This window comes from Baudoinia panamericana (genome assembly GCF_000338955.1).
Source record: "Baudoinia panamericana UAMH 10762 unplaced genomic scaffold BAUCOscaffold_8, whole genome shotgun sequence".
Taxonomy (NCBI): domain Eukaryota; kingdom Fungi; phylum Ascomycota; class Dothideomycetes; order Mycosphaerellales; family Teratosphaeriaceae; genus Baudoinia; species Baudoinia panamericana.
The window spans coordinates 126,981-152,478 of NW_006911264.1; the positions used below are offsets into that span (position 1 = coordinate 126,981).

At 55.0% G+C, this 25,498-nt stretch overlaps 13 protein-coding genes across 13 annotated transcripts; 5 read left to right on the forward strand and 8 right to left on the reverse strand.

The window, feature by feature from the left end:
• Positions 1-4: 4 nt before the first annotated feature.
• On the reverse strand, positions 5-736 carry BAUCODRAFT_149002 (uncharacterized protein; the record flags this gene model as incomplete). Its single annotated transcript, XM_007679466.1, has 1 exon — positions 5-736. One exon carries the CDS (start codon positions 734-736, stop codon positions 5-7), a length of 732 nt encoding a protein of 243 aa, XP_007677656.1.
• A 285-nt stretch (positions 737-1,021) lies between these two features.
• BAUCODRAFT_72958 (uncharacterized protein) lies at positions 1,022-4,288 on the reverse strand (the record flags this gene model as incomplete). Its single annotated transcript, XM_007679416.1, has 1 exon — positions 1,022-4,288. The coding sequence occupies one exon, from the start codon at positions 4,286-4,288 to the stop codon at positions 1,022-1,024; it is 3,267 nt and encodes a 1,088-aa protein (XP_007677606.1).
• Positions 4,289-4,593: 305 nt separating this feature from the next.
• On the forward strand, positions 4,594-5,682 carry BAUCODRAFT_34961 (uncharacterized protein). Its single transcript, XM_007679186.1, has 2 exons — positions 4,594-5,119; positions 5,176-5,682. The coding sequence occupies exons 1-2, from the start codon at positions 4,697-4,699 to the stop codon at positions 5,347-5,349; spliced, it is 597 nt and encodes a 198-aa protein (XP_007677376.1). The 5' UTR covers positions 4,594-4,696; the 3' UTR covers positions 5,350-5,682.
• Positions 5,683-6,009: 327 nt separating this feature from the next.
• BAUCODRAFT_520196 (uncharacterized protein) lies at positions 6,010-6,388 on the reverse strand. The gene has a single exon (XM_007679467.1). It carries the CDS (start codon positions 6,267-6,269, stop codon positions 6,027-6,029), a length of 243 nt encoding a protein of 80 aa, XP_007677657.1. The 5' UTR covers positions 6,270-6,388; the 3' UTR covers positions 6,010-6,026.
• A 162-nt stretch (positions 6,389-6,550) lies between these two features.
• On the forward strand, positions 6,551-9,481 carry BAUCODRAFT_149005 (uncharacterized protein; the record flags this gene model as incomplete). The annotated part of the gene is made up of 2 exons (XM_007679468.1): positions 6,551-6,994; positions 7,049-9,481. The coding sequence occupies 2 exons, from the start codon at positions 6,551-6,553 to the stop codon at positions 9,479-9,481; spliced, it is 2,877 nt and encodes a 958-aa protein (XP_007677658.1).
• Positions 9,482-9,955: 474 nt separating this feature from the next.
• Positions 9,956-12,387, reverse strand: BAUCODRAFT_123454 (uncharacterized protein; the record flags this gene model as incomplete). The annotated part of the gene is made up of 2 exons (XM_007679469.1): positions 9,956-12,313; positions 12,349-12,387. 2 exons carry the CDS (start codon positions 12,385-12,387, stop codon positions 9,956-9,958), a joined length of 2,397 nt encoding a protein of 798 aa, XP_007677659.1.
• Positions 12,388-13,091: 704 nt separating this feature from the next.
• BAUCODRAFT_123455 (uncharacterized protein) lies at positions 13,092-13,506 on the reverse strand (the record flags this gene model as incomplete). Its single annotated transcript, XM_007679470.1, has 2 exons — positions 13,092-13,274; positions 13,480-13,506. The coding sequence occupies 2 exons, from the start codon at positions 13,504-13,506 to the stop codon at positions 13,092-13,094; spliced, it is 210 nt and encodes a 69-aa protein (XP_007677660.1).
• Positions 13,507-13,760: 254 nt separating this feature from the next.
• On the reverse strand, positions 13,761-15,039 carry BAUCODRAFT_149007 (uncharacterized protein; the record flags this gene model as incomplete). The annotated part of the gene is made up of 2 exons (XM_007679471.1): positions 13,761-13,847; positions 13,903-15,039. 2 exons carry the CDS (start codon positions 15,037-15,039, stop codon positions 13,761-13,763), a joined length of 1,224 nt encoding a protein of 407 aa, XP_007677661.1.
• A 977-nt stretch (positions 15,040-16,016) lies between these two features.
• Positions 16,017-16,574, forward strand: BAUCODRAFT_149008 (uncharacterized protein; the record flags this gene model as incomplete). Its single annotated transcript, XM_007679472.1, has 2 exons — positions 16,017-16,061; positions 16,149-16,574. The coding sequence occupies 2 exons, from the start codon at positions 16,017-16,019 to the stop codon at positions 16,572-16,574; spliced, it is 471 nt and encodes a 156-aa protein (XP_007677662.1).
• Positions 16,575-16,775: 201 nt separating this feature from the next.
• On the forward strand, positions 16,776-17,609 carry BAUCODRAFT_520272 (uncharacterized protein). Its single transcript, XM_007679473.1, has one exon. It carries the CDS (start codon positions 16,978-16,980, stop codon positions 17,476-17,478), a length of 501 nt encoding a protein of 166 aa, XP_007677663.1. The 5' UTR covers positions 16,776-16,977; the 3' UTR covers positions 17,479-17,609.
• On the reverse strand, positions 17,610-18,691 carry BAUCODRAFT_521090 (uncharacterized protein). Its single transcript, XM_007679474.1, has 2 exons — positions 18,460-18,691; positions 17,610-18,398 (listed from the first exon to the last, which is right to left on the reverse strand). Exons 1-2 carry the CDS (start codon positions 18,460-18,462, stop codon positions 17,742-17,744), a joined length of 660 nt encoding a protein of 219 aa, XP_007677664.1. The 5' UTR covers positions 18,463-18,691; the 3' UTR covers positions 17,610-17,741.
• A 195-nt stretch (positions 18,692-18,886) lies between these two features.
• Positions 18,887-20,762, forward strand: BAUCODRAFT_34968 (uncharacterized protein; the record flags this gene model as incomplete). Its single annotated transcript, XM_007679187.1, has 2 exons — positions 18,887-19,204; positions 19,465-20,762. Coding segments are annotated over exons 1-2 (1,578 nt in total), but the record flags the coding sequence as incomplete, so codon positions are not given.
• A 698-nt stretch (positions 20,763-21,460) lies between these two features.
• Positions 21,461-25,360, reverse strand: BAUCODRAFT_73113 (uncharacterized protein; the record flags this gene model as incomplete). Its single annotated transcript, XM_007679427.1, has 3 exons — positions 21,461-21,888; positions 21,946-22,212; positions 22,288-25,360. 3 exons carry the CDS (start codon positions 25,358-25,360, stop codon positions 21,461-21,463), a joined length of 3,768 nt encoding a protein of 1,255 aa, XP_007677617.1.
• Between the last annotated feature and the right edge of the window lie 138 nt (positions 25,361-25,498).

Below are 25,498 nucleotides of genomic sequence, written 5' to 3' on the forward strand. Positions count from 1 at the left end.
GCACCTAGTGCGGCGTCCTCTCACGCTCCGCGCGGCCGGGTCTTAGCTGGGTTTCGTCCGGAACAAGAAGGCCTGTCTCCTTCGGAACATCAGCGTAGGTCGTAATGCCATGGCGAGGGTGGCGGCCGAGGCAATCAGACGATAGAGATGAGCTCCTGCTGCGGAATACTAAGGGTGCTGAAGAGGCCACGGGTGACGCTCCTGGACTGTCTTCCAGACTCCGTGAGCGACTCGAGGAGATTGATGGTAGCGCTATCAAGCAAGCATCACCGGACTCGTGCGGTACCTCCGTAGACGGTCGGACTACCGACCGTGCTGTGGACGCCAGCACATCTAAAGTTGACTGCGAAAGCCGTCGGGCTGGAGCGTTAACCGCCTCGCTTTCAGCCGTTCGAGCCGGGCTTGAGGTGGCGCACTCGGAACGTATATGCCATGAGCTACCCTCATATTCCGACGCCGGTAGTGAAGGACGTCCAAACGTTGTTGTCGACAGTGGGCCGTCGAACTGCGACGGTAGTCCGACGGGTTGACGCGGCGTCGTTGTGGGAGATTGAGGGAGATCTGAAAAGCGAGGAGTGACTTCGATGACCTCGCCTTCCTCGATGTCCATCTCCGCTGCTTCGGACGACGGGTCGCCGCCCATAGAACAAGGCATGTTCGGAAGACGTGGTGAGGGAGGGGGCCGATCCGGGAACTCGCTGGATTCCATATTGATGTCTATCGTTCTGCGAGACATAATGATACCCGCCTAGAAATGCACAAGTGGGAGAATGTGTTGGAGGTGGGGGCCCAAACAGTCTTGCGGTACCTCTGAGCTGACGATGAGTGTAAGTCGCATTGAAGCCGCACCTACCTCTGCTGTCCATGAGCGAACTGAGAGTAACTGCAAATCCTCAGCATGAGGCAGGAGCACCGTACAGTGCGGAAGGTAGTATCGACAAATAGGCATCGTGAAGTGCAGGAAGCCGGGCCTATTGCATGCATTCTTGTGCCTAGAAGGTCCTTGTCATTCACCATTGTATCAATTCCAGCCTCTTTGAGCACTGGCCCTTCTGCCTGCTGTCGTTGGGCCGGCTTCACTAGGTTTCTTCCCAACACAACCATAATGCACTACAGTGTTGTCAGGGTTGACTCGGATCGCACTCGCACCAAAGCGCTTGTGGCAAACCCGACAATGGTCCTCCTCCGTGATCCTCACTCTGCGGTTCCTACCACCCTTTCCACCCGCGTCTACAACCTGGTCAGCACCGAGTAGCCACTGCCGCTCCGTGTTCACGCGCTGTACCGCAGAGAGGCTCTTTATGACACTAGTCTGCCGCAAGATTGAAGTCGCATTGCGGATGCGTCCTCGGAAGTAATCCTGCAGCTCCTTGATGGCCAGGTCGTCTGGCATAAGGTTCAGCGTACTCGAAGCAGGTAAGCGAGCACCGTGTCTGCTCAGCAGTTCCAATGCTTCGGGCCAGCGCTTCTCCTCACCTGGTGGCGGGCGCAAGTAGAGACCCAGCAACAGCGCGAAGACGTTGGGCTGATTAGCGGCATCCTCCGATTCGAAGCCTGTGCCGTAAGTCGCCTTTTCGTGCGGAGTTATCCCGTCGATTAAGCAAAGATCCTTATCCCGATGTTGCTCGAACAGGTACACCTCATTGCAATACTGCTCCGCTCTGGCAGAATCCTTGATCTGGAAGACGTAGATGCTGAGCGCCTGCTTATGGTTGCCCATCGCCTTCAGTACGATCGCGCGGGACTCAAAAAATGTCGCATCGTCAGCCGGTAACTGTCGGAAGGTAGCGCTCTGATTGTACGTCCTGCTCCGGCGCAAAAAAGCTTCCAGCTTGCGCTGTAGCTCTTCCCGTTCGGCAGACGCAGCCTCCTGTGCTTTGAGCCGCGCCAGATATAGCTCAACCAGCTGCTGGTTGAACTCAGGTGTTTGATCACCCCACTCATTGACAACATGCTCAAGGTATTGCATTTCCAGCTTGCCGTCCCCTCTCTCCTTATCGATGCCCTCCAAGAACTTCAGCACCTTCTTCCTCGGCATGCGTTCAGCATGGTCAGTATCAGCAACAAAAACATCCATCGCCTCGCTTGGACTCTCGTCTACCGGCCACCGTACGAACTCCAGAACCAGATCGACCAGCTCCGGCGGAAGCTGTTTTAGATACGCGATCGTCCTATCCGGCCCTTTCATGTCGTCCGGTGTCGCCTCAGCATCTGCCTCACCTTTGCCGAACTTCGTCAGCATTTCGAGCACCTGCCGATGCAGCCTCTTGCCATGCAGGAAGTCAATCAGGTCGCCGTAACGCTCGTGCTCGTACAAACTCGCCTGCACAACGTCCGGATCACAGAAGTTGTCGAGTCGGAACAACGGCCCTGCAAGTGAAGGCAGGGCGAGCATGTAGGCGCGAAACAGGGTTGTATCGACGAGCTTTGCTGTTTCGAGGAGTTCTTTCTGCCAGTCGAGAGTCTTCGGATTGTAGGTAGCGGTAGTGAAGATGTCCGTGGGCAGCAGGTTCGCGAAAGCAGGTTTGTCTGTCTCCGGATCGAGCTCAGGCGGATTCTCTTTCAAGGCGCCCTGGGTGGTGAGGTATTTCTGGATTTGGACGCGCGCTTGTGCGAGGAAGGAGCATAGACACCGAACCGCAATCTTCAGGTCGTCGCCTTCCAATGGTCTGTCGGTTGGTTTGGCAGGAGGGATTTTGGAAGTCCGTATGCTCATGTTGTCACTGTCGGCTCGAGGAGTGTTCCTGGTCGAAGCAGCGTCAGAATCCCGCCGCGCGTGCCCTGCTTTCAGTTTGCCAAGAACGCCTTTCTGTGGCGTGCTGTGAGGTTCTTTCACCGGAGTCTCTTCTGGCTTGCTGTCATCCTCCCCAACTTCCTCACCGTCGGTGGTGGCTTCTGGCACACTGCTCAGGTCACCAGCGATGCTTTGCGGATACAGCGCGATGACCCTCGCAGGAGGCGCCTCGGCTTCGGTGAACAAGTCCAGCGCTGCTCGATACTTCTGCTGCTGAAAGAGGTGCGTCGCTTTCTGCATCTTGACTTCGCGAATTCTGCCCGCTTTGTCGTCGATCAGAGTGTCTTCGAGCAAGTCGAGAAGACTGACAGCCTCGTCAAAGCGGTGCTTCTCTACAAGCTCCTGCACCTGCGTATCGTACGGCAGGGCGTTCATCCGCCAAATTGTGCGGTCTGAAGCCACGATGAAGCCTTTACCAGCGTGTGCCAAGCTGATGTTCGGCTGTGGTACATGCAGTATCGCTGCACCTGGAATGCTGATCGTTTGTAGCAGACTTAGTGTATCCGGGTTCCGGATCTGCAACGTACCCTTCTCCGGCGGCTGCAGTGCGAGTAGGTAAGGGTAGCTGAAGCCTACCGCCTCGGGTGCCATTGCCCACGGCACTTGCCGCTTCTCTAACGGGTGGCCATCTAAATCCGTGAAAAGAGTGTTCACGTCCTTGGCGAGCAAAATCTGGCCTTCAGAAAGACCAGTGGCCATAGGCTTCGGCACCCAAGATCCCATACCCATATAGCCCATGCCACTACTGCTCACCGCACCAAATCTCACACCAGCTAGCTCCCCTGATGTAGCATCCTGTCTCGACGCAGGCTTGTAGACCGATCGGGCATCCTCCTCCGGATTTCCAGCCTCCGGATTCAGTATGCTGAAGCCTGCATCCATGCCCACCACAAGCCGTACCACACCTCCTTTCCCCTGCACCCAAATCAAGTTCTTCACAGTCGCCTCGGTGGCGATTTCGAGCGGCCCACTGCTCTCCATCTCCATGTCTCGCCATGTCCAGACCAGCGCCTTCCGCTTTACACCCACAGCAAGACGGCTGACCAGTGAAGGCGGCGCATCAGGGTCCTCCTTGACCACATTGCTTGTGGTGGTGAAGCATACTGCGCCTTTGGTTCGCTCAAGGCGCTCAACCAGCTGGCGTGTCTGCAAGTCGTGGAGAGACACATAACCGTCGCTGAGACTGACTAGAAGGTTGGCTTCCTTGATCATGGCTAGCTGCTGTACGGGTTTGCGACTGAACTTCTCCTCCTCGCGTAGTAACTCCACTGCCTTCGGCTTAGCTGTCGCGGTGCTAGTGCCATCGTCATCTTGACCGTTTGCCTCTAATGTAGCAGCCTCTTGACCAGCGTTCTCATTGACACGGTATATGCGCAAGCTTCCCGTATTCAAACCAACAAGCAGCCTATCTCCGTATGCTAGTAGTGACTCCACCTTAGACTTGTCCCGCTGTTTGAACTCATGAATGGCTTCGGGACGAAAGGCGGAGAGCATGATTGTTGATACGAGCTTGGACGGCCAATCATCCGGTGTTTTATACTATCGCAGCTCCGCGACTACTTGTCTACGCCCCCTCTATACTGCTCCATGTCCGTCTCTGGCAGTACTACCGGGGCTCCAATGAAGGCGAGCCTGGTGGTTGTACGCCGTGACACACTTTCCATGCAGACAGGTACTATGCGACCTCCTTGCCAGCTACTCGAAGTGCCAAGAATTCTCCAACTTCCGATGATGGGCAGATGTATGATGGATTGCTCGTGTAGCTATGTGAAGTGACGCCGGCCTTGGCAGCCACTGTCCCGCTTCACTCATCCCGCCTTCACTGCTCCATCTCAGCCAATTGCACAAATGATGGACCCATGAACACTCCTTTCAACGCTCATTACAGAATTACTGGAGCATATGGAGCATCTCAGCCTCCATGATGCTGGTGCTGGCCCACCACCGGGCCAGCACCCGCCTGGACCGCCACATATGAGCCAACAGCCACAAGGTCCAATGCCTACTCCACCTCCACAAATGATGCCTCCAGGTCCCGGCCAGCAGCAGATGGGTATGGGTCCTCCTGGCGCTCCTGTAGTGGCACAACTACCGCCACAGATGTTCACGACTGCCGCCCAACTACTGGATCTTACGGACAAGAAACTGATGGTTGCGCTAAGAGATGGGCGGAAACTTATCGGTGTATTAAGAAGCTGGGACCAGTTTGGCAACCTTGTTTTGCAGGACACGGTCGAAAGACTGTTCGTGCAGAATGTGTATGCGGATATCGATCGAGGTTTATTCCTGGTACGAGGGGAGAACGTGAGCTTGCTTGGGGAGATCGTACGAGGCTTTTGTTGTTCCCATGATTCTGGGTTGGTCCGCTAATGAGTGTGTAGGACCTGGACAAGGACGATTACATCCCGGAACCTTATCAGCTTGCGTCGGTCGAGAAGGTCTTTGCATTGAAGAAGGCCGAGGATGCAGAACGCAAGAAGACCGACAAGACGAAGCAGAAGCGACTCGCCGACTTAGGCTTTGAAGTGGAGCATAGCGGCGAGGCTATCATATGAGTATCCATGGCACTGGTTACGGAAGGGGCGAGAAAGCGCTACCAACATGCTATGGACACAAAATTGTAGCAGATGACCCCGTCGCGGCGAAAGGGGATGGTGAAATGCGGGCAGTCGCCCCTCCTGGATGCGCGACGATGATCGGTATCTCCAGAAGTCCTATACGTCTTGAACATGCAGACGTTTCTCGAGGATGCCATTCTCCACGCAATTACGAAAGCCTCAGAAAGTCCGGTCGTCGATTGCAGCTGCTGCATCGAAGCGCATTGTCTGGACCTGCCGTGTACCACGTAGCGCCTTCCTCTCCCTCCTCCAAGGCGATGCGGCGGCGGCGAGTATACCTGAGGTGATCACTATGAATGCTCCTGATGCGCCTCAAATCCACCACACGCTGGACATCAGTCTCGCGTCACACAGGCATGAAGCGCGGGCCCGCTACTTGCGTCATTGGTTCGCTCTGTATTCACTTCGTACGCGCTATCGCCGAAAGCGGGTAAGCTCCGCATTAGCCCACCTCCGTCCAACGCGCAAGTTGCGCTTCACTTCATTGACCTACCTTTCTCTTCTCTTCACGCTTCGACCATATCGACCTTACTATGGGAGGTGCACGATGTTACTGAACGTGCAGCTTATCCCTGGCTGACGCTGTGTGCGATTGTTACAGACCGCATGTGAAGTCAGGTTAGCGAGCTTCGAACACTGGTCGCTCGACGAAAGCAGAAGGTGCGTCCGGTGCGTTCCTTCCTCCACCGTCTCGACAGTAACCTCTCGAACAATCCCAACGCCAACACGCACGTTGTCATGCGTGCACGTGAGACCGAAGCCGTTTCCAAGTGAATCACTGCGCTTCGAATATTAAGCTTGGCGTTCTGTTCGTTCGTGCCATTTCTGCAAACTTCACCGTACTTCACCTTGGACATCCATCTCAAGGACCATGACCGCTGGACTAGACTGGACTGGAATACCTTCTGGACCGGACTGGCAACCGTGGGCTGTCGACGCCGCTCACTGACGTGACTGCTTGAAAGCACACTGTGCTGACTAGAGACAGTTCTTTCCAGCTCATACCGCCTTGACACATCGCGTAGCCTCACGCTGCTTGTTGAAACGCAAGTGAGATCCCAGCGTCAGCTTCTGCTATCGCCTACTGACTGTAGATATGACAGATTATGCCCACGACAGCGCTATTGGAAAGATTGCCATGTCCGCAGTCGCCGCTCAGGCGCCCGTTGCTTCCCCAGAGCAGCAAGCACGTGACATTGAAGCACGCGACCGTGCGGCTGCCGAGCGCAATGCACGAGACCAGAAAGCCATGCCTCCACCGTCAGCCAAGCGTAGGGTTGGCAGGCCACGCAAAACACCAGCGCCAGCCTACTCTCTTCCGTCAGCTAATGCGCCAACAAATCCTACTCTAGCTCGTGAAGATGCTAAAGATGCTGAGCTTGATGAAGAGAACATCGTTTTGCAGCAGAAGCTTACCACTGTAGACCTTACCAACTCAGATGACAAGAAAGCCGATGAAAGTGACGATGGGTCACCACTCAGTGACCTCGAGGAGCTCGAGAGACGTGAAAGCGTGCTGCAAGCCCAGCGCAATCAAGGCAAGCCAAGCTCCGGTGCGGAGGATGCTATCATGCTTGATGATGTAAGTTTATTTCTACAGCCTATCGAACCGACGTGGCCTTGCTTACTAGCGCAGCCGAGTCAAGAAGTCGAGCGGGAAGCTGTCGATGAAGGCTCCATTGACTACAGCGATGTCGACCCTGCCGAACTCGAAGACCATTCATACATGGAGGATGATCAGAAGAGCGTCGTTTCCATCTCTTCCGACGACCATGAGAAGTATAAATCAGAAGCGAAGCCCAACGATGATCCCAGCAAAGCCATCGATCTCGAGCGTCCATGGAGGATTTCCGGTTTTGACGAAACAGCGCGCCGCAAGTTTGAGCAAATGTACTGCCAAGACCGTTTGGCGCCGCTGCAGGGCAATTGGGACTTGACTGAAGACTACCATCGCGAGCAAGACAAGGAGATGCTTCGATACCTCGAAGACTTCCCACTTGACAAGTGGCTCATCGACAAGCAGGCGGCCAACGATGCTTACATGAACCTGCTTAAGCGGACCAAATGGCGCAACCTCAGCATCGGTGTCTACTCTGAGCATCGCAACACCCAATATATTTCGAGCAGCTCGCCCTTCTCGCGGACTATGCCCATGATGCAGCCGCAGCAGGGTCCGCCTCCGGGCCGTCAGCCTTCGATGGGAGGTCCGCACGGCGCTCCAAATGGGATGCCGCCGCAACAGATGCATCACGGCCCACCATCCAATGGACACGGTATGCCACCACCACCACAGATGCTCCGCTCACAACCAAATCCTCAATCAATGCCACAGTCGTTTGGTCAGACGCTGCCAGGCCAGTATCAGCACCCAGGATTTAATCATCAAGGCGCAATGGGCCCGCCGCCACTGCCGTTTGGTCATCCGCAGCACGTTGGCGGAGTCCATGGTATGGCACAACACGCGCCAATTCTTGGCATGCCGCAACCTGGCGCTCAGAAGCCGCAGTCTCTTGGACGTGTCAACAGCATGCACCAACAAACACCGGTCTTCGGCATGCCTAGTATAGGAGGCAAGGCTATCGGCGCCGGTACGTTTGTCGATGCGCTCACGATCGACGACAACGGCCCTACCGATTCGAAGGGCAGGAAGAGGAAGTTGTCGTTGACAGCTAAAGCGCATAGTGAGATGCCAGCATGTCCGATCCCACCATACCCCGAGGGCGAGCGTCCATCCGAGCGTAAGAAGGTCGGCAAGATCAGCAAGACCGCGAAGAACCGCAAGAACGCCAAGCGTACCATGCGCAAGCCGGCCGAGGCGGAGAAGATGCCATGGCATCGCCAGATCGATTTCGTCCAGGCCAAGGAAGATGCAAGCTGGGATGAGAGTCACTACGATGCTGGTATCATCGAAGCAATGAACGTGGTACGAAAGAAGAATCAGCCCGTCGTGGATAAGATTGACCAGGAGCTTCTCGAGAAGCAGAAGCTTCAAAGAGCGGCCAAAAAAGCCGGCAACACTGGAAGGAACACCATTGCGGCTGCGCGAGCGTTTGTCGCGGCAGGCGGCGTGGCTCCTCCGAAAGCTAGGATATTTACGACCGAAGTCAGTTCCCCGAGCAAGAGTAGCGAAGCTGGCGGCGAAGAGGATACGAAGGCCGAGGGCAGTCCGCGCAAAAAGTCCGAAAGCGCTGGCGGCGAAGGCAATTTCTCCTTTGCTAGCGACGCTGACAGGGCGAGAGCGAGTGAGCTGAAGTGCACCACCCCGTACGAGGTACTCGATGCCGCCGAGGCTGGTGAGGTAGAATGGGAGTTGTGCAAGCACATCTGTATCCGCTGGTTGCCGGGCAAGAAGAGCCACTCCCTAGGCCTGGAGCAGGCGCGCTTCCGCATCTACGACACGCTTATCACGCGTCAGCAGTACGACAACACGCTAGTACTCACCGGACGTGCCGCCATGTGCATCATCGACTTCTGCCCAGATATGCTTTGCCGTGTGCCGCTCCTGCGTATTTGTTCGGAAGCCGGTTGCGGCAATACGGAGGTGCGCGATCGCATGTCTTGGAACGGCTGCTATATTGACAAGGCGACGGTCACGAAGCGCATTCGAGCTGCGTTGGGCCAGAAGCAGAGCAACAATCCTGACAAGCGTAAGAAGGAGGCAGAGGAAGTCGGAGACGCTGAGGGCAAGGTCGCGAAGCACGGGTCGGACGGGAGGGCGAAGGAGAGATATACAGCAGACGAGCACAAGTGGTATAACGACAACGATAAGTACTTCGATTGGTACATTCAGTTCTTCGGCACGAGACGCACCCACCGTTTCGGGCAGAAGGGGGGCTCTATGCGCACCAAGAGCGAGGGCTTAAGTAGCGAGGGGTTCACTAGCGCCAGCGAGCGCGAGGTGACTATGGACGCGGCTAGTCCGGAAGATAGCGCGATGAGTCCTGCTAAGAGGCGGAAGACGGAGGAGACGGATGCCGATGAGTCGGTGGATGGGGATGATGTTGAAAATGATGGCGAAGATGCGGTTAGCATTCAGAGTGATACGTTGCTGGATGAGATCGAGGATTAGGGCTGGGGGCTCTTGTCGAAGCGTTACAGAGTGACGTTGCGGAACAGTTGAAGTGGTGGCACCTGGTTGAGAGGAATGGGCCGAGTCAGATGGTACGACGGGAGCCAGAGGCTGGTGGCTGCGTAGGAATGCGAGTGTAGGGCAGCCGTATGGCAAGCTGATGAGCTATCCGCAAGGCGCTTTAATCCACTCACTAGCTAGGTTTGTACCCGGTCTAACGTTACGGAGCTCCCATCATCGGTATGTTCGCTTTTGAAGCTCAACGTGACTCGGCTGGCCCGAAGGCATTGGAGTTTCCGGCTCCGATGAGATCATGCTAAGCTATAGCGAGCTTTCATTGAAACACTGCGACCCAACGGAAATAGCATAGCGACGTCGGGCGATCTGAATCATGACAATCGGGTCATAACGCATCATTCATCCATCATAAAGTAGCACTGATCCAAGGCAGCGCTCATATCCAACAACGCTAAGCTACGCACCAACCAAGCCTACCCTTTGCGCAATAGGACTTCTCATGCCCACAAACCCTCGTCGATCCCTACCAGTCCTTCCTCGACCAAGCCAATTATACTTCAAGGCGCCCGTAAGCCGCTCTACAATGCCCTGTCCGACATCGCCGGTCTGACAACTAGCCAGGACGTACAGGCACTGCAGCATCCTTGCCACCGTCTCCGTGACTTTCGCAGGGTCGGTGAAGGCTGCAGGCGGAGAGACTGGTTGATTCGTGGCGCTGAATGAACCCGGCCCAGCGCTGATTGGCGAGCCAAGATGCGGCATGCTGGTGCCGAACGAGCCTGCTGAGGTGTTCGACGTCGCGCGGCTTCTACTCGCCAAGCTCAGAGCGCCGCCCGAGGAACTGCTGGCGGCATCAAGCAATGTCGAGCCTTGCGAGTTGAAGCTGCTCAGATGTGGGCTGAGGCTGCCTGCAGTACCAGGTCTCTCGGCACCGGTGGTCGCGGGATCACTTCGCGCGTGCTTGCGTCCCTCTGCGGCAGGGTCAGGTGACGCCCCGGCATTGATGCTGTCAAGCGATAGCCGGCTGAAAGTAGCCATCAACGGCTCATGGCGCGGTAATATGACAGTGTCTCGGAAGGAGATGAGCGTCAACCGTCGCACATCTAGCTCTTCACCAAGGCTTGGCATTCGTATCGTGCCGCCAGCGGAGGAGGGTCTCTCGTCAGATTTCAGTGACTGCGGCATAGCGCCCCAGAACTCTTGCGCTTCCCGCGCGCTCATGATGGTACCTGTGCCTTTGAACTCCAGGTCGAGGGGCAGAAAGACAGCTTGCAGGAATGGCAAGACGGTGCCGTACACGCTAATCCACATTTCGACAAGTTTGAGCACAAGCCTATCGTCAGGCACGCCCCTCAGAGTCTGTGAGAGCGAAACGAAGCCGGTTTGGAGCAGCTCGCGGACATCTTCAATCAGAACAATTGGAGATTTGCGCTGTATGCACCGTCGAATATGCACGTTGACGAGCATGTTGAAGTCTTCGATTGGTGTTCGCAGATCTTCACCCGAGAACAGGTTGAGTAGGCGAGCCTTGAGAAGCGGCCACGCATCGTCCGGCCCAATACCAGGAAGACCCATCTGCGCGCCGATGCTATTGAATGTTTGCAGCGAAGTCATCGCCGAGGCAGTGGTGTCGGTTGGGAAGGAGAAGACACTTGCGCTGACAGAGGGAGGTCCGAAGTTGTTATCATATTGACTGGGCCCAAGGTACTGATCAGATTGCCCCGTAGTGGATGTATTCGTCACGGACGGTGCCAAATCGAGCTTCGCAGCGGCAGCAGCAGCTTTCTCTTCTTTCTTCTTCTCGCGTAATGCCCGAGCGCCGTGTCTGAGATCGAAGCCGGACATTGACTTCGTGAAGCTGCCAGGACCCGGTGAATCAGGGGTGAACGAATAGAGCGGTTGCGGCTTCTCCGGGTTAGTGGGTTGGGAGTTGGAATGAGCAGAAGACAGCGGAAGCTGAGCAGGCTCATCCTTGAGCTTGTGCTTCTGCCTTGACAAGAAGTGAGGGCGCTTCTCCTTCTCCTTGTCCAAGGTTGTCAGGGGTACAAGCGTAGAAGTAGACGCATTCGCAGACGAATAGATCGAACCCGCACCAGAAGTTGGGTCAACAAGGCTAGTCGTCGAAGCACTGGCAAATCCGTTTCGAAGAAGGCTCGCGGTGATGCTTCCTTTTCCAGGTGAGGGAGCGCCAGCGGGTACTTTACCCTCTTTGTCCTTCGCTAAGGACAGGGACTTGGGTTTCGAGAAGAGCTTCATCTTCGAACTCTTGGCTTTCGGCTCCTTATCAGGGGTAGAGATCGGCGGAGGCGAGCTTTGAGGCGCTATTGAGTTTGGCGAAGGTAGCGGGCTTCGACCATTTGGGAATGCAACATTCGCTGCCGTTGCTGCAGCCAGCTTGTTGCCACCCACAGTACCATTACTGTAGGGTAGACCGCCGGCCGAGTACACCTGCGGGCTTTGCGTGTTACTCGACCGTCTGCTAGCGTCTCCGCCAGTATTGATAGGAGCTAGTCCGGGATGTGATCGCTTACGTTCCCAGCCATGCATTGGTGGTGGCGACATATGGTGCATCGCGGTCTGAGCGGCGATGGTTGAAGCACTCAGGCCGGTACTGTTCGATGTGGTATGCGGTAAAGAAGGCTCAAAGAACCCTTGGCTGCGCTGCCTTGCGCGGTGCCCAATGGATGCTCCGGACATCGAAGGTGATACGTTCCGCAGTGGTGCATCAACAGACGTCCGAATGTTTTGTTGATGTAATGCGAGGCTGCTGGTACTCTGCGACGGCGTAGGTCCGCCAGCGGTTGACGGTCTGGCCTGCGCCTGGGCAGATTGCTGCGAAAAGGGAGAACGCCGAATCGCTGGCATTGGCATTGCTTTGCCTGAGTCATTGGATGTTGTTGACATGCTTGACTCGCTTCGCACCGAAGTCTGCGACAATGACGATTGCGACCTTTGACCTGCCGGTGAATGAGGCCTGGGCGGAGGGCGTAGTGGCGGGAGATTGTTATTGCTCATGATTGCAGGACTCAGATTGTCGTAACAGTCACTACTCGGTAACGACTACTTCTATGCGACCCTCGCCGCATGTCCCATCCAAAATGGTTGTGAATATTATTCGGTAGCGATATAGGTATGTAAAGTCAGCCATGCAAGGTCGCGATTGACGTTCAAAGGTGTCGGGACCGAGTTGCAGCCCTACTGCAGGGCTGAAACGCACAATCCGGGATATCACTGTTGTATATTGCATAACAAGACAAAGCCATTTCATTCCATCTCCACCCGCCCCAGATCCCACGTACAACATGATACTGATGCAGAGACTACGGTCATGCCAGTCTAACTCTCTGTCGCTCGGCGAGGAACTGTAGATTCAGAAGCGCCGACTTGCTCACAGTAACTGTGGTCTATGCAGCATCAACAGAGTGTCCCAAAAGGAATAGCCCGCCAATAGACCGATCTCAGACACTTATCAAGCATAATTATCTAAGCTATAACACTGCTTTCCCAAGTCATGAGAACATCCGCTAGCTCTAAGAAAGCCACGCATAAACGGCACGGAGCTTGGTAGGAAGGACTAACGTCCTCAAGCGCTTCATTCTACAACACGAACAGCTATCTCCATCTGAACTAACACGCCAGCGCCAGCAACTATGGCAAAGACACGGCCTCTTTGCCTTGCACACTGATGGGGACGACTGAACTTACCTTCTTGCTGCAGACCAGACGCTTTCAGGTCCTGGACGAGTTTTCGCGACGCATGTTGACTCGAGCTTAGCTCAGGTACGTTTTAATCCTATTGTTCATCTTCACCTTGATCTGGTGATGAGATACCAAACCCCATATTGCTTCATAGGAAGAGCCGTATTAGGAATGGCTGGGACCGACAAATCTCTGCTGTCGGTGCTTATAACTCGGGACTCTGATACAGATCATAACTACACGCACACCTCTGCTACGTCTCTGCAAAGGCAACGACTGACTTGCGCGATAGCTTTAGGTTCGTGCATGGAGACAATGAAGTTCGCTGTAAGGATTGGACGCGTGGCGCCCGGGTTTGCTTAATACTGGACGCGGATATGTTTAGGCCAGGCAGCTTCATGCTTGATCGCTAGCAATGGGTATATCCGCAGAATCGTCACTTCAGCAACTCTGACGCAACCCACCCAGCCTCTCCAGCACGCACAAGAGGTTCCGCTTAGGTCCATAATGCAGCTGAGACAAATAGCGAGCACGCCGCAGACTCCTGGTCGTCAAGTGGGTCTCATTGCTGGGAGCTAGTACTCGCCTCCTTCATCATCCGGTCGCTCTCTTCCTGAGCCTTCATTTCACGAACTTTGGCAAGAACAACCTGCAGGAAAAATCGGTCAGCTACGTTTCAGCGAAGACAGCTTCGTTGCACACACCTCTCGGAAGATCGCCGTCTTGGCCAGCTTTCCCAAACTTCGCTTTCGAGGCAGTTCATGCTCTGGCGGCGCGAGCCCACCACTTTCAGGCGGATGACCAGCCTCCCAAGCCGCCTTCTGAGCATCCGCGGGTATATCTGCCTCCTGCGGTACATCCTCCTCCTCATCTTCCTGCATCTTGAGGGCCTCAATCCGGTTGGCAAGCTTAACCATCTCCACGCCGCGCCGTAGCTTTGCGCGAGCCATGTACGCCTTGATCTCGGGCAGCAAGTTGTGCTCGGTCGCGCCAACCCCCGCAATCCACGGGTCCTTCAGCGCTTGCCCGCTTGTCGAACGAGCGTGTGGGTCTGGTTTGAGAAGGGTCAAGATGAAGTCTTTCGCTTGGTGCGAGACGTCCTTCCAATATCGCTCGTGGAAAACGACACGGCCATGCTTTGTCTCCTCGATCAACTCGGGGAGCGAATCAGACCGGAAGGGTGAGTAGCCGCAGAGTAGAGTGTAGGTGATGACGCCCAAGGACCACATGTCGACCGGGTAGCTATGGCCCTGCTTGAGCATCACTTCCGGTGCGGCGTAGCCGAAGGAACCCGCCATCGTCTTGAGCACGCCGTTCTCACTGTCCAGATGCTTCGCAATGCCGAAGTCTGCCAGTACGAGGTCGGAGTCGGGTGCGCGTGTCAGATACAGCAGGTTCTCAGGCTTCAGGTCGCGATGCACAACGTGGTTACGATGGAGGTAATCGACGGCTTCAAGTACCTGTCTCATCGTTTGAGAGGCATCCTTCTCCGTGAACTTGCCCTTCTCACAGATACGATCGAAAAGCTCTCCACCCGTTGCCAGTTGCGTGACGATATAGTACTTGTCTCTCGATTCGAACCAATCTACAAAGCGGACGATGTGAGGGTGTCTCAGCTTCCGCAGCATGTCGAGCTCGTCTAGCACCATCTGATCGTTGCCTTTGACGTTCTTCTTCAGAATGATCTTGACCGCGACCTTGCCGCTTGGGCTGTCGGCTTCCTTCACAATGCCATAGGTACCAGCTCCCAGCGTCCGGCCCATGCGGTACTTGCTCTTCCGATCATAGCTTTCTGGCTGGCCATGCAGCTTGTTGAGCATGTTGGTTACTGCATTGGACATTGTTAGCTGCTAAATCGGCGTCGGTGAGATGTTGATTGTGTATAAAGGAATAGGCTCGTCTGAGAAACCTGAGGTGACGGTAGTGTGGGAAGCAGTGGGACGAGTAGCGATGCGGGTGAGCATGTGTAAAGCTCTCGAAAGTACTCACGCGCCATGTTGCCTGCCCTGCGACACAGCCTCGCAGCTCCCTGGGTACTACACCTTCTCCTTCTGCGGTAGCGGGACCTGGCTTGCAAGAAGGAGTGGTCGATGTGAGGAATGGGCAATACAGTACAGACGATCAATCTTCGAGACTGCGTTGAAGAACCCAAGCCAGATATCTGTACGTTCGAATCGTCGCAAGCCTGGCACTGGCCGATGAGGAGTAGTTCAAAGCCAGGCTGACTGCGCCTCCACGACCCTGTCGACTATGGCGGGGCTGAGGCAGATGTCAGCTGTTTCAGGATTGCGCTGGCGTCGTGACTGCCGCATTGAGAAGTGTGGCTCGTGCTCAGAGAGCTGGTGAGCATGGTAATCCGAGACGGAACGATAACGACGCTCTCTCTCTCTCTGATATCGCAACGGATGCAACAACGTTGGTTCTGCGTAAACACTGTAGACCTGAAGCTATCGTAGGGCTGAGGCTTAGCGCAACGCCGCATCTAGAACCTCCCCACACTTTGATGGTAACTAACGCGACACTTCTTCCTTCCCTAGGGTAGCATGTGATTGCCTCAGCTTCATTGCGGCGAAACACCTGAACATTCCTGTCCTACGATCAGCTTAGTACCACTTGATGAACAGTATTTGACGGTCTCTAGCGACACAACCATCGCCCTCCATAGGCATCCAGTTGTCCACTACGGTATCTGACAGATTCCGGAGCTTGGCTGCGAGGCCCAAAGCCTATTGATCGGCTCCGGGCAGTCTCTGTAACACAGCATTGCCACAGATTACTGGAGAACACGTATCCTTGCGCGCATAGTGAGGACGGCAACATGGCGGGCATGAGCAGCAAGCGGCTGCAGAAAGAGCTGGCAAAGGTAGGCAACAGGAAGGGGATCCGATACCCCCATGCTTGGAGGGTAGGGGTATTCGTGGGGATGGGATATATGCTTACAGCTCGTTAGATACAAGGCACCCTACCACCCGGCATCTCGCTCGTATCCGCGGATAATCTCCGGGAGTGGCAGATGGATCTCACAGTACCCGACAACCCCATTTATCCTCCGAACGAGCCATACCGGTTACGTTTCCAATTCTCGCCTAACTATCCCATCGAAGCGCCGGAATGTGTCTTCCTCGCACTCCCGAATCCGGAACGCAAGGTCCCAATACATCCGCACATCTACTCAAATGGCATTATCTGCTTGGACCTGCTCGATGCGCAGGGCTGGAGTCCAGTGCATAATGTGGAGAGTATATGCATAAGCCTTCAGTCAATGCTGGCGAGTAACACGAAAGCGGAGAGGCCGCCAGGAGATGCGGAATTCGTGGCAACTAACCGGCGACGACCGCGAGACATCAACTTCTTGTACCATGACCCGAGCGTGTGATGGTTAGCCGCATGGCCTACGAATTGCATATTCGGCTGGTTTGAGCGGGGCCATGAATGGGAACTTGTTAGCCTTGGTCAAGCGATGCAAGGCGTCTTGGCGTTGCTCTCACGGACATCGAGCTCTGCTCGCATAATGTTTCCTGGGTTACTTGGCAACGTGCTTCGAAGCTTCACAATCGATGCATATCGTACTTTCACTGAGCTGATGGCGGCTGCCCGTTAAGCACACAAGGGAAGATGTGGTCCGTGCACTCTCAGAACGCTTCTAAACCCGCATCTCCCACCGCCGCCTTTGTACGACAATAAGGTGGAACTATCACCTCAAGCGCACAGTTGACCAAAACGCACCTTATGGATGCTGTGTAGGAACCTACTATTCCAGCTTGTCCGTGGCCGTCGCTATGCCTCGACAGCTAGCCTTCACTTGGGACACTATAACCAAACTCCTGCTTGCAGCGTTCACAGCACTGGTGTGTATCTTTACGCTTATTCTTGGCATTCAAGCCAACACTGGTGTCACTTATGCATCCATTCATCGAGCACATCTCACCAAGACGTGCCCTGTGAGATTCACCATGCGTAAACAGTACTGGGATCTGACATCTGATGGAGATACGCTGTGGGACGAAATCATTCCCGAGAATGGCGGATTCATCTTCCACAGCAACCAAAGCGGTACCCCGTATTACACGGGTGTCAGCATGTTCCATCAACTGCATTGTTTGCAGATGCTGCGCATGGCGCTTGTCCAGAAGCAAGACCCTGCGGCACACCAAGACGGGCACACTCACCGGCGTAGCGCAGCGGGAAAGGGCTACATGCACCATATGCACGGAGTCAAGCAGCCTCACTGGGTTCACTGTCTGGACTATCTTGAGCAGGTGAGGCTTCCCATGGGCTAATGCCGTGTGCGCAACCACGCTGATGAGAACCAGGCTGTTTCCTGTGCGGCAGATGATACCGTCGAGCCATTCCGCGGGAGCACGGTCAATGGCTACGGTTGGGTGCACCAGTGTCGCAACTCCGGTAAGCTTTGGCGTTGGGCTCAGGCTCCAGAAGGCCAACCCTCGTATAAAAAGTGGCTGCGCCTTAGCGGATACGATGACGATGAGTAAACGAAGCTGTCCCCACAAATATGCGTGACTGAATGGCTGTCGGCAATGGCTCACTCACTTCCTGGTTGGAGTAGCGTCTGCGCTACGTCCGTGTGGCCCTTCCTGCTTGCAACCTGGAAAGCCGTCAAGTTGTTCTTTCCAGATAGCTGGAGTCGGTCTGCCCCTGCTGCAAGAAGAGTCCTCACAACAGACGTATGGCCGTTCTCAGCGGCAGCAAGCAAAGCGGTGCAGCCACCATAGTAGCTGCCTCTTGCATTTACCTCGGCACCAGCATCCAAGAGCCGCTCTACTATACCGTCATGGCCTCTCCAAGCAGCTGCTTGCAAAGCCGTACGACCTGAGTACCTCGAGATTGGTGCATTCACGGCTGCATGTTGCGCCAACAAGAACTGAACCATATCGAGGCGCGGATACAACGCTCCAGCAGCTGCGGCAAGAGCTGAACGACCAGAATAGTGCGCGATAGGAGCGTTGACCTTGGCGCCGTGTTGCACGAGAAGCATCGCAACTAGAAGATGCCCATTCTCGGCCGCTGCCTGCAACGGAGTCCTTCCCATGTATCTAGCGGGGAAGATGTTCACATCAGCTCCGGCACTTATCAAGTGCTCCGCCATTTCGGACCTTCCTGTGCCACACGCAAGTGTTAGAGCCGTACGCCCCCCGTTGTTGCCACCGGGTGCGTCGACAACAGCTCCGGCTGACAAGAGCTGGTCCACTACCTCAAGGTGACCATTCAGAGCAGCTGCTTGCAAGGCGGTCTTACCATACCATCCGTTCGGGGTTTCGTTGGGGTCAGCGCCAGCACAGAGAAGGTCTCGGACGAGATCGCACTTGCCGTCCGCTGCGGCAAGCTGCAAAGGCGTCCAGACATTGTCGCGATCAACTGCAATAGCATCATCTGTGTCCTCTCCAGTCTCATGGTATAAAGGAGTCCAGATAGTGAACTCATAGCTCTGATTAGTCATGTCTCATCGCACAATCTCCGTCGCATCAAGCAAGGTCCACTGTGTTGATGAAAGCTCTAGGCGCTAGACTCACAGTTCCCCAGGCTCCATGACTCTCGTATCGTGCTTTGTGAGAGAGATGATTACACAGGGCTGATGTTGAGCGAGGGATAATCGCATCGAGGAAGCACATGTACAGCTGACTCAGCCAATCAGCCACAATTGACAACGATGCTCCACCCGGACGCCATTGCACGCATATTCTCTACATTCATCGTAAGATGTGATGGCAGCACATGCGGCCACGAAGGCTATAGACACACAGGATATCACTGACAAAGCTCGACGAGCTCTTCTTCAGCAACTTGAAGCCGTGCGTGGTAAGAAGAACCTGGTCATTGAACGCTCACTGGCCGGAACCGTTGGACTGTTCATCAAATTCAGCACTTTGCAAGAGTACGGCGTCGACAAGCTCTTCTTCCTTGAGAATCACAATGTGGACTCCACGCAACGGAACATCGTGTTCCTTGTCCGAGGGGACAATGCGAAGAGAGTCAGGACGGTAGCCGGTATGTTCAGGGTGTTCATTGCCACGATTCGGCCGTCTTCACATCCAAGGTGAGGAACGGCGGGACTGTCAAGGATGGCAGAGCAAGGACTCTCGCTACTGCGTATGCTCGTTTGTGAATCCGTCATTAGACGTAAGCAATATGCGGCCACCGACAAACTCTGAGACCAACTAAGTGGCTCAGATACAGTGCGAGGAGTCCTGCTTCGTATTTACTTGGTCTTGAGCGGATCATGAGCGATATCGTACTGATAGCAGTAGAGCAGATTCGCCTTGTTCGCAGCGAAAGTAAGATCGACCACGACTTCTCGATCATATGGGTGCCTCGGCGGACGTTAGTGAGCAATGTGGTCCTCGAGGAGCACGGCGTCCTCGGCGAAGCGAACATCAGCGAGTGGGACCTGCAATTTGTGTCGCTTGAACCAGACGTACTGTCGCTCGAACTCGAGGACGCATTCAGCGACTTGGTATTGCGTAGAGATCCGACCTCGATATTTGCTTCAGCGAGAGCGCTCATGCTCCTGCAGAAGCAGCATGGACTGTTTCCGCGGATGATCGGCAAGGGCGAAAATGCGAAGAAGCTCGCTGAGCTTTTGCAGCGCATGCGGAACGAAGAGGATGTCAACGATTCTGCAGATGCAAGCAATACGTATCTGACGTCCTTCGGCTTGACGCCAAGTAGCGTGATCGAGAGCTTGATCATAATTGATCGCGAGGTGGACTTTCCGACCGTTTTAGCCACCCAACTAACGTACGAGGGTCTGCTAGACGAAGTCTTTGGTGTAAGCAACAATCAAACAGAAGTCGACTCTTCTGTTCTTGGTGGTGCGCCAGCGCCGCAGCAGCAGAATGGTGCAGCCGCCGGCGCTCCCACCACTGCCACGAAGCGTAAGGTCCAGCTTGACAGCACCGATAAGCTGTTTCCCAGCCTCAGAGATGCGAACTTTGCTACAATCGGACCCATGCTCAACGCTACCGCAAGGCGGTTGCAGAATGATCAGCAAAGCATACATAAAGCTGATCAGACGGTATCAGACCTCAAGGACTTCGTACACAACAAGCTTCCGTCATACCAGGCAGAAGCAGCGAGCTTGAAGATACATACTAGCTTGGCGGAAGAGATCACCAACTTTACCCGTTCCGAGCTGTTTCGACGCACGTTAGAAGTCGAGCAGAACCTCCTGATCGGCAGTGAAGGCAGCACGATGCACGAGAATGTCGAAGAGCTCATTGCTCGCGACATGCCGCTGCAGACGGTGCTGCGCCTGCTATGCCTTGAGAGCTGCCTTAGCAACGGTATCAGACAGCGAGAGCTGGACCACTTCAAGCGCATGATCCTGCAAGCGTATGGTTACCAGCATCTCCTGACCCTCGCAAACCTTGAGAAGATGGGCTTGCTTGTCCCTAAGGAGAGCCATAAAGGCTATCTTAATCCGATCGCCAGTTCAGCGGGCCAGAGTGCCACAGATTGGAATACAGTACGAAGAGGTCTGCAATTGTGGACCGACGACGTACAGGAAGCCGAGCCGACCGATATCGCATATGCTTTCAGCGGTTACGCACCACTCAGCGTGCGACTGGTGCAGGCTATTGTACAGAAGAGCCAGCTGCAGAGTCTTGTGGCTCCGCCACGCAACATCAGTGGCGTACAGGCTCCTGCTCCGGCGGCAGTGACCGGCATGGGGTGGAAGGGCTTCGAGGACGTGTTATCTAGAATTAAAGGAGCCACGGTTGATGTGGTCCAGGAAGGCGCAGATGCAGATGCGAGCAATGCACGCAAAACACTGAGAGGGAACAAGGAGGGCCCGAAGACCAGCATTGTCTTCTTCGTCGGCGGCGTGACCTTCGCGGAAATTGCGGCTGTGCGACTCGTGAGCAAGCAACTCGAGGCTAGCAGCGGGAGAAAGCTAATCATTGCGACAACGAGTATATTGAGTGGCAAGAAAGCCATAGACGTGGCGATGGAGAAGAGAAGCCTGGGTAGTTGAACGAAGTCCTTGCTGCCCGGGTATAAATGGTCCTGCTGCTAACAAGAGCGTACAAGCGACCAACAGTCTGGACTTGTATTGCATAAGCAGGCTTCAAGCGCATAAAGGCTTTTTACTTTAGTCTTTTCTTACGTCTAGTAACGTTCATCTGTTCGGTTACCAGCTCTTCACAAGAACGACTAGATTACGCCATAACACCCTGCAGAAGCAGCATCCCCTCCAAGTAGCACTCATTCAGTCATCAGCGAAACCCGTTCGCCCAGCAAAAATCACCAATCGGCCTCATCATCGTCGCGGTTATGCATAGCCTTTTGTCTCGCCCGCAATGCCTCAGCCAAGCCTCCCGCAATCCCAGCACCGCCCGCTGAACCATTAGGTGTCGCAGCGCCGCTAGCAGCTCCATCCGGCGTACCGCCGTTGGAGTACCCGCTGTCTCGCGGCGTATTGCCCACCACAGGCTTGCGTCCTGCAGGTCGCTTCGCCGGAGGCGCAGGCGGTGTCGGCTTGCCTCTCGTCGCTGGCGCAGGAGCACCATTCGAAGCGCCGTTCGTTCGTGTCGCCGCGGGCGCAGGAGGAGGCGGAGGCCGTATGCCTGCTGGTGCGACGACGGGAGGGGGCGGTGGCTTGACCTCTTCGAGGTATGCGGCAGGCGCCCAGCCTGAAGCGGAGTGGTCTGGTCGACGAGCTAGCCACCAGCCTGCGAAGCGCGTTAGCTTTGCACAATGCAATCCATGGTGAAAATCTGAAAGCGTACCGTTGTTCTCTTTCTGGGTAATAACAACCACTTCGCCCTTGTCCAAGCTCAGCTCTCCACCCGTCTGTCCCACGAACTCATACAAAGCCCTGTATTCCGGATCCTTCGGCGGCTGCACCACTGCTGCAGGTGGTGGTGGCGGCGGCGGAATTCTCCCAGACGCTGCAGATGCAGTCGAAGCGGTCGAAACATTGCGATTATGTCCCGTCACTGTCCCATTTGTGAGCGCAGAAACGGGCTGTGTGTGAGGCGCCGGCTGATGGAAGGCTGCCGGCTGCTGCATCGTCGGCGGCTGCGGCTGTGGCACGATCCTTTCGCTTGCTCTTGTAGCGGTTGTCGTACTTTGTCCGGGTAGAGGTCGACTCTGCGGTATCGGCTTCCGCTGCGCCGCCTGCTGTGACAGCTTTCCGCCTTCGCTCTTCTTCAAGAGCTTGCCCGTAGTAATAGCCTTGGCAGCAACTGGCCTGCCTTTAGGAGTCTGCTTTGAGACAGAGTTTGGTGGCTCGCCCGGGCCCGTCAGGATTTGACCAGACTTGTACACATCGTCCCTTCTCACAGATGGATCTTTCACCGCTTTGATAGTGGAAGGCTTGCCCGGCTTCTTGTTGTACTGCACAGTATCCCCTATTTGCAGCTGAACGGCTCCTCGCGAGGCGTTTCGGAGCTGCGTGAAGAACTCCGTCTTGAAAATGCAGTTTACCAGTGGGTCCGGCTCTTGCGGACTACTAGCACCGATGGCGAACCAGTCGTCCTTGAGATTGCTTGCACTGACAAACTTGATCGCTCCGAGCGGAATAGTCCGCTCGGACGAGATCTGCAGCTGCTTGTTGACGAGCGCTTGCTTGATGATATAGACGGCCTTGCTAGTCAACACCAAGAAGCGTGGTTCAGGCTTGCTACTGCGACCGAGCTTCGACACGAGGACTTCGCAGCGGCAGGAGAAGAATGTCTTCTCGCCCGAGCCAATGCCAGCACTCCTTCGAAGTAGCTCGCCAGTGCCACCCTGGTTGTCGATACCCAGATAGTCGCCGAGATAGCGTCTATAACCCAACAATGAGAAGCGCCGCCTCTCTTTCCGTCCAGCGAGCAGTTTTGTGCCTTCATCACGCAGCACAAGGAACGGCTCGCCACCGCTCTTCTTACGCCAAAACCTCTGAATTCGTGTCGCACACTCAATGCGATATCTCAGATAGTTCCGCCACGCCCGCTGGATCCGGATAGCCATGTTGTGCCAGTACCGATCTCGCATTGTCTCGAGCGCAAACAATGTTTCCGGCGTCTTGATGAACGCTTTCGTGACTCCCATCTGCCACTCTTCTTTCGGGATACTGGTATCCTTGAGAATCTGTTGCACACCGGAGCGGGCGTCACCCGTCCACGTGTACTCACCAGCGTAGCTACACTTCGGCGAAAGAAGGTAGAAGCGCTCGACGAACTTTTCGAAGGTTTGACGGTAGGCAAATCCAGCCCGTCGGATGCGCACGTTCTCTTGCAGACCGAGATACTTTATCTGATGCATGACGTTTGCGGTGTTGTACTCCGTGGGCGACTTATTCTCGTTCGGCTTGATTGTACGGATGTAGCTAGGAGTGCACTTCATGAGAGTAGCCACGAGATCGTTCGCGGATGCTTTGATCTTGTCGCCGGCTGTGGGTGGTCTTCGCTTGTTGTCCTGGTCAACTTCATTCGGGAACAGAGTGTGCACGAACTGATTGCTGCTCTCTGCCACCAAGTTGAGAATATCCTTGAGCAGCTGGTCTTTATTCTTGTCCGTCATGCCTTCAATAGCGTAGTTAACATCGCCGGCATAGTGCTTGATAACGAACTGTCCCTGCCGCGGTGCGAAGTTGGGATTACCTGACAGCGCGTTGAGCCGCTGAACGAAGGTCTGATCTGCGGCTGCAGGGTCGGCATGAGCAGTCGCACATGCATCGTTCAGCGCTGCAAAGACGCCAGGCGGTCGTTTTTCCTCGATCAACTCGCACACGACCTTGTTGTCAAAGTACTTGATCGGCGTCCACTGGATCTGCTCCCTCTCATACTCTTCTTGTTCGGTCTTGAGCGTGAGCTGGATGAAGATCTGCTGTAGCTTTTCATTGACATAATTGATGCATAGCTGCTCGAAAGAATTGCGCTCGAAGATCTCAAAGCCGTAAATATCCAAGATACCAATCGAGTGCGCAAGTGCGCCGCGAGCGCGAAGTGACTGATTCACGCGCTGCACGATCCAGTCGAACATGTTCGTGTATATTCCTTTCGCCAAAGCGTCGCGAGTGGCGGTTGCTTGTGCGATGTTCATCGGCGAGTCGTAGACTGAACCTCTGCGACCGCCGCGCGACGTCTCAATAATGCGCGTCGTGAGCGCCTTGTTGACGTGCGGTGACTCCACCTCCAGCAGGTATGCAACAAAGTCGATCACACTCTGGTCGTGCACAGCCGCATTCCCTGCATCATCTTCCACGTACGAAACGTTGCCGATCCACAGTACCGCAGCCAGCATCCGGAAGATTTGATCTTGCTCCTGCTGCGTCATACCAATGACCTTCATCGCATTTAGGGTGTCCTTGAAGTCCGCCACGTCGTCAATTCCCGCCACATCGTAGCATTTGCTCTTGCTCGTATACGCATATGTGGAAGGCTGCTGTATGCCGAAATCGGTACGGTGCTCTTGACTTGCCGCTTTCGTGAATTGGTAGAATATGTGAAAACTCCTTTCGTCCCGAATCTGGCCAACCACTCGTGACTTTTCGAGCAGGTAGTTGTTGATGTTGGCTCCAACGGGCTCTCCTTGCGCATTGAACTGGATCTCAAGATACTTGCCGAAGCGACTCGAGTTGTTGTTGCGTAACGTCTTAGCATTGCCAAAACTCTCCAACAGCGGGTTAGTCGCGAGTACCATCTCCTTGATTTGCTGGATGCTTGAATCGCTTCCACCAGACACGTTCGCGATGTATTGCATAATGCGCTTCGCCGCCTCCGTCTTGCCTGCCCCAGACTCTCCAGAGATGATAACGCATTGGTTCTCGTTGTACGCTTTCATGTTGTAGTACATACTCTCCGCGATAGCGAAGACATGTGGCGGTACCTCCAGCCTATTCTTGCCCTGGTAGCTCTCTAGTATTTGATCGGTATATATGCCCAGGTCGCGGAACGGGTTGACCGAGACCAGCACATGCCCGATGTACGTATAGATCTCCGCATTCTCAAAGCGCTTCTTGAGATTGTCGTTGATTGCCTCATTGGAGATCTTGCTGATCAAGGTCAAGTCTGACACTCCGACCTCTTTCTTCTTCGAAGTCTCGTAAGCGGCCTTCCGGATTGCGGGCTGGCCTCCCGCGCCACCAGCAGCAGGCCGGCCTTGTGGTTGTGCTTGAGCGGCATCCTTCTTACGCCCTGCTCGTTTCGTGACGGCCATCTTCGCTTGTAAAGTGTCTCTGCCCTTCTACCGGGCGCGCTGGAGCCGAGTCGCCAGTGCTACGGTCTAAACCTACAAAGGTCGCTTGGGTTGTGGCCTTGCCTATTGGGCTTGTTGATGTCTTTCAACAAGCCGCTC

Bases quoted from the DNA above. Each gene is read 5' to 3' on its own strand.
- BAUCODRAFT_520272 (XM_007679473.1), top strand. From the start codon at position 16,978: ATGCCTCGACAGCTAGCCTTCACTTGGGACACTATAACCAAACTCCTG.
- BAUCODRAFT_520196 (XM_007679467.1), bottom strand. From the start codon at position 6,269: ATGTCCAAGGTGAAGTACGGTGAAGTTTGCAGAAATGGCACGAACGAA.
- BAUCODRAFT_34961 (XM_007679186.1), top strand. From the start codon at position 4,697: ATGGAGCATCTCAGCCTCCATGATGCTGGTGCTGGCCCACCACCGGGC. The intron at 5,120-5,175 runs GTACGAGGCTTT...ATGAGTGTGTAG, and splicing joins TGAGCTTGCTTGGGGAGATC to GACCTGGACAAGGACGATTA.